The 5,424-nt window shown below is 50.4% G+C and overlaps 1 protein-coding gene across 1 annotated transcript; it reads right to left on the reverse strand.

Annotated features, from left to right (window-relative positions):
* Window positions 1-1,323: 1,323 nt before the first annotated feature.
* On the reverse strand, window positions 1,324-1,981 carry LOC134016540 (artemin-like). The gene is made up of 2 exons (XM_062455885.1): window positions 1,969-1,981; window positions 1,324-1,838 (listed from the first exon to the last, which is right to left on the reverse strand). Exons 1-2 carry the CDS (start codon window positions 1,979-1,981, stop codon window positions 1,324-1,326), a joined length of 528 nt encoding a protein of 175 aa, XP_062311869.1.
* Window positions 1,982-5,424: the final 3,443 nt, after the last annotated feature.

The following is a 5,424-nucleotide window of genomic DNA, read 5'->3' on the forward strand; positions in this document are numbered from 1 at the left end:
GTATATGTAATCTATAGTATACTGAACCTAATCTATAGTATAGTAAATATAATCTATAGTACGGTAAAGAATAGGATGGTTTATATAATCTATAGTATTGTAAATACAATCTACAGTACAGTAAAGTATAGGATGGTATATATAATCTATAGTACATCTATTGACATTTAGTTGGTTTTTGGTGTTCTGCTCCTCTCTTTCACCAGCCGTCCCTGGAAGAAGGGATCCCTCACTGAATTGCTCCTCCCAAGGTTTCTTACATTTTTTCTCCTCTATTGAGTTTTTCTGGGAGTTTTTCCTTGTCTTCCTTGAGGGTTGAGGTTGGCTGAGGGGCAGTTCTATGGGCTTATGTGAGGCCCTCTGTGACATTGCTTGGAAAAAGGGCTATACAAATACATTTTGATTTGAATTTGCTATGATTTGAGTATAGTAAAGTATAGGATGGTGTATATAATCTAGTGATTCAGCATTCTGGGGCTATAGAGTGTGATACAGAACACTGCAGATGGAGTTCCCGATAATAAATAGATATTTACATTTAAGTGTATAAAACAGCTCTCGTATGAAAAATGTAATAAATAAATAATTTATCTGAAAATAAATTAATACATGTATATATACACAGTATTAGGCGTACAGTACAGCGAGGCTGGCAGAGGCACCGCACCTATCAAGTGGCAGAGTTCATCTGGAGCTCAGGAACTTCCTTTCTGTCTTTGAACTTCCTGTCTCTCTCTGACACATTTGGAATGAGAGAAAGGGGATTGGACGTGCTCTGTCAGTGACTGTCATGCATTTCCTGTAGCTCCGTCGTGACTGAAACATTCGTGTTGTTGTGGCTGTGTGAGTAACTCCTGTCAGTCATGGACCAGTTGTCTGTGTTGTCCTGGAACCTTCTGGAGGTCCCAAGACTGGCCCCAGGTATGTGTAGACTGCCCTAAGTCTGTGTAGACTGGCCCTAAGTCTGTGTAGACTGACCCTAACTCTGTGTAGACTGACCCCAGGTCTGTGTAGACTGGCCCTAAGTCTGTGTAGACTGACCCCAGGTCTGTGTAGACTGACCCCAGGTCTGTGTAGACTGACTACTGGGCCAGACAAACTGACTTCCTCTTAAACAGGAAATAAGTTCAACTGCATTTCCTCCTACAGAAAGTGGAAAGCAGGAAGTGGGATGGTATGCCCTCTGCCTGGAATATGAGGAGAAACTCCTGAACCTGGGTGACACTCCAGGGTGGCTGGGACCTCCAGAAGCACTCTCCAGTGAGAGTGCTTCCTCTCCTCCTCTCCTCCTCCTCCTCCTCCTCCTCCTCCTCCTCCTCCTCCTCAGCCCATGCACATGCAGCTGGCTGCGGATAGTGATTCGATGGTTCTCCAGGTGGTGTGTGCGTCCATGAAGGACACAGGTTCGTATTTGTGGGGCCGACAGCAGGGCTGGCTGGTGACCTTCCGCACCGTCCGTCGAGGCAGAGACCCGTTCTCCAGCAGAGCCCGGAGGGCCAGGTCGTAGTTGGTTCTGGAGGCCCGGCAGGAACCCACACAGAACTTGAAGAGGACAATCTCGTCCGAGTCGAAGCCCAGCCCCAGGTCTCTGACCCGCATCTCTCTCTTCTCCAGATGGCAGTCCCTGCTGCTCTGCCTGGGAGACCCCTTCTTCCCTTTCCCCTTCCCTTTCTCTCGCTCTTTTCCTACGCCCTCTCTAGCTTTCTCATTTTGTTTTCTCTTCTTTTTCTTCTTGGGCGGTTCCGCGGGCGTGGCGGGGGAGGGGGGGAAGGACTGGGGGAGGCGAGCTGACCTGTGACCCCCTGGATGGCTCTCCTGCTCCTCTAACACATAGGGGTCTGGGGGAGTGGAGGGAGGGAGGGAGGGAGGGACGGACGGAGGGAGGAATAGAGAGAGACAAAAAGACAAAAGGAGTGAAAAAGGACATAAGAGATGGATACAAAAATAAAAGTAAATTAAGTTGTCTGCTTCTGAATATCATACCAAAAATGAATACCCTGAAAAAATAAAAGATAATTTGATATTGTATGAAAACCTGCTCGTTACTCACAGTAGAGACCCTGCCAGGAGGTGGTAAGGGGTTGCTGTCCTCCTCCTCCGCCTCCTGGTAGGTGTCTGGTAGCAGCCCTCTGCTCCTCCCCTCCCGGCCGTGCCACAGCCTGGTCTGAAGCCAAGCGCACCCCTTCTACCAGGGGCAGCAGACACACTAGCACGCACAGCAGCACCTGAAGCCAGGGACCAATTAACCAATCAGTTGATTAGTAAAGTAACCAAATTGTCAATTAACAACTATCACTGTTTATTATGCTGCACTGTAGGCATAGTGCTGTTGTTTAATACTATACTATAGTTTAAACCCTATTGTTGTCTTCATACTATATGTACTATGTGGCTTTGGATACAAGCTGCAGTCAGCTGGAGCCAGTAGCTAGCCTGCATCCTCAAATACCAGCAATGGTGATGAGGATGATGATGGTAAGAATGATGATGAAGGTAAAGAGCCCGGGTGCCACCCCTCACCTGGCAGGTCTGCAGGTGGTGATGGCTGATGCTGGTTGACCTGGAGGTCACGTGTCTCTCCTTCCTCCTCTTCCTCCTCCTCCTCCCGCACCAGCTTAGCCCTCCTAGGCAGACAGAACCAACTCTAGAAACTGTCTTCCTTCCAGAACGTTCTCTCAACAGATAAAATCACACACTTTCTCACACACACACTATGTAAAAACATACACTCAGTCATCAACATCAACTACACACGCTATTTAGAAGAAAACTCACACACACACTCACACACACACTCACTGGACCCAAACAAAGACACAGTCTCAATAGATAATATAAAGCATGTCTGTGCAGCGTAGAAGAAACCCAAATCTACATTCTTATCATCCCTTGATCTAGTCTCTACATCCACCCCAGACGACTGTGTGGCTCTCAGTATGAGACATGGGCTTATTTCTATACATATGGAGAGAGGGTGGGGGGGTGGAGAGAGAGAGAGAGAGAAGAGAGAGAGAGAGAGGAGAAGTTGGAGAGAGACGAGGAAGGCAATGAAGGAAAGAGAAGGGTGATGGAGAGAGAGAGAAGGGTGTGATGTAAATGTACCCATTCTATTCTCTCCATCCTTAATCCTTCCCTCCTCCCACCTTCCCTCTTCTTCTCCTCAAGACAGGAGGAGGGGGAGGAAGAAGGGAGGGAGGAGACATGAAATGTGTTTCAGATTATCAAAGTACAGGTACAGTTACACACACCCTTCCAGCACCTTGTTCACACACACACACACTCTAACAGGCTCCTGCAGCTCAAAACTCTCACCACTGGAGTCAACATGGACTCACCACATGAACAAAACAACTGACTGGCTGGCTGGCTGGCTGGCTGGCTGACTGACAAGCTGGCTGGCTTGGCTCACTGGCTGACAAGCTGGTTGGCTGGCTGGCTGGTTAACTGACAATCTGGATGGCTGGCTGGTTCTGGCTGACAAGCTGGTTGGCTGGCTGGATGGTTGGCTGACTGGCTGGCTGGCTGACTGCCTGACAAGCTGTCTGTCTGTCTGGCTGACAAGCTGGTTGTCTGTCTGTCTAGCTGGTTGGCTGGCTGGTTGGCTGACTGTCTGACAAGCTGGTTGGCTGGCTGACTGGCTGACAAGCTGGTTGGCTGGCTGGTTGGCTGTAAGAGAATCCAGGAAAAGTAGTAGAGACTAATTGCCCTGATCACAACCAGACCTCCTGATCAAGGGGTCCGACACCCAGGATGGCTGTGTCTGTGTGTGTGTCTGTGTGTGTGTGTCTCCTCAACACCCTGGATGGCTGTGTGTGTGTGTGCATGTGTGCATGTGTACATCTCCTCAACACCCTGGATGGCTGTGTGTGTATGTGTGTCTGTGTGTGTGTGTACATCTCCTCAACACCCCTGGATGGCAGTGTGTGTGTGTGTTCTTCATCCCTGCACCAGTCTGAGCTGGTTCTCATAATCAGCCTCTGAGAAGCTACTTAGTGTTTGCCTCTTCCTCTGTGGTCACCCAGGGAGCTGCAGTCTTCCAACCACAGGTTCCAGGCCTCTCTCTCTCTCTCTCTCCTCTCTCTCTCTCTCTCTCTCTCTCCTCTCTCTCTCTCTCTCTCTCTCTGTCTGTCTGTCTGTCTGTCTGTCTGTCTGTCTCCCTCTCTCTCTGTCTCCTGTCTCTCTCTATGTCTCTCCCTCTCTCTCTCTCCCTTTCTCTCTCTAGGTTACACACTAAACCAACCCCCTTCTCTTCTCTCTCTTTCTCTCCCTCTTCCTCTCTGTCTCCTAATCCCATGATCACTGCAGTAAGAGCTTGTTAGGGCCACTCAGGAGGAGACCTTTCACAGAGGAGGGGGGGAGGGGGGGGGGAGGAGGAGGAGGAGAGAGGAGAGGAGGGGGAAGAAAGAGGACGAGAGGTAGAGAGGGGAAGAGGGGAGAGGGAGGGAGAGGAGGCCAAATAAGAAACAGAGAGAAGGTTAGATGGTACACCTCAGAGGGGTGGAGTTATCTGGCTAACGGAGCGGAGACCCAGACAGTGAGCAGAGGTGAGGACAGACGAGGCCTGGGGAGAGGGGGGGAGGGGGGGAGAGGGGAGATGGGGGGAGAGAGGGGGGAGATGGGGGGAGAGGGGGGAGAGAGGGTAGAGGGTAGAGAGGGAAGAGAGGGAAGAGAGGGAAGAGAGGGGAGAGAGAGGGGAGGGAGGGGAGAGAGGGGAGAGAGGGGAGAGAGGGGGGGAGAGGGGGGGGAGAGGGGGGGGAGAGCGGTTAGGGAATCGGGTTACTAATCTGAAGGTTGCCGGTGTGATTACTGGCCGTGTCAAATGACGTTGTGTCCTTGGGCAAGGCACTTCACCCTACTTGCCTCGGGGAGAATGTCCCTGTACTTACTGTAAGTCGCTCTAGATAAGAGCGTCTGATAAATGACTAAATGTAAATGTAAAGAAGAGGAGGCAGGGGGGCTGGGAGGGGGAAGAAGAAGAGGAGGGGAGAGGGGGAGAGGGGGAGAGGGGGAGAGGGGGAGAGGGGTTACTAAAAAGAGTGAGAGGAGAAGGGAGTAGATGAGTCATCAGGTGAATCACAGTCTCTGAAAGCAGACAGGAGTGTCTGACCTGTGTTTCCTCTTTACAGAGAGAGTGAGTGAGAGACAGGACACAGAGAGGACACAGGTCACACTAAGGGAGAGAAAGAGAGGGTCAAGAGTCAAGAGAGGGAAGAGTTTGGAAAACCTTGCATTGGGAACACAAGAGTTGAGCTGTCGAAGGACAGATATCTGACATGACAGAGACTGTGAGCTCTGAACCAGGAGGAAGGAGGGAGGGAGGGATAAAATGGGAGGATGAGGAAGAGAAGGAGATGAAGAGGTGGAGGCTTCGAGGAAAGAGTAGGATGTATAGTTTACACCAGCTGACATCAAATCCTTCTTTCT

The sequence above is a fragment of the Osmerus eperlanus genome, unplaced genomic scaffold (genome assembly GCF_963692335.1).
Source record: "Osmerus eperlanus unplaced genomic scaffold, fOsmEpe2.1 SCAFFOLD_130, whole genome shotgun sequence".
In the NCBI taxonomy this organism is placed as follows: Eukaryota; Metazoa; Chordata; class Actinopteri; order Osmeriformes; family Osmeridae; genus Osmerus; species Osmerus eperlanus.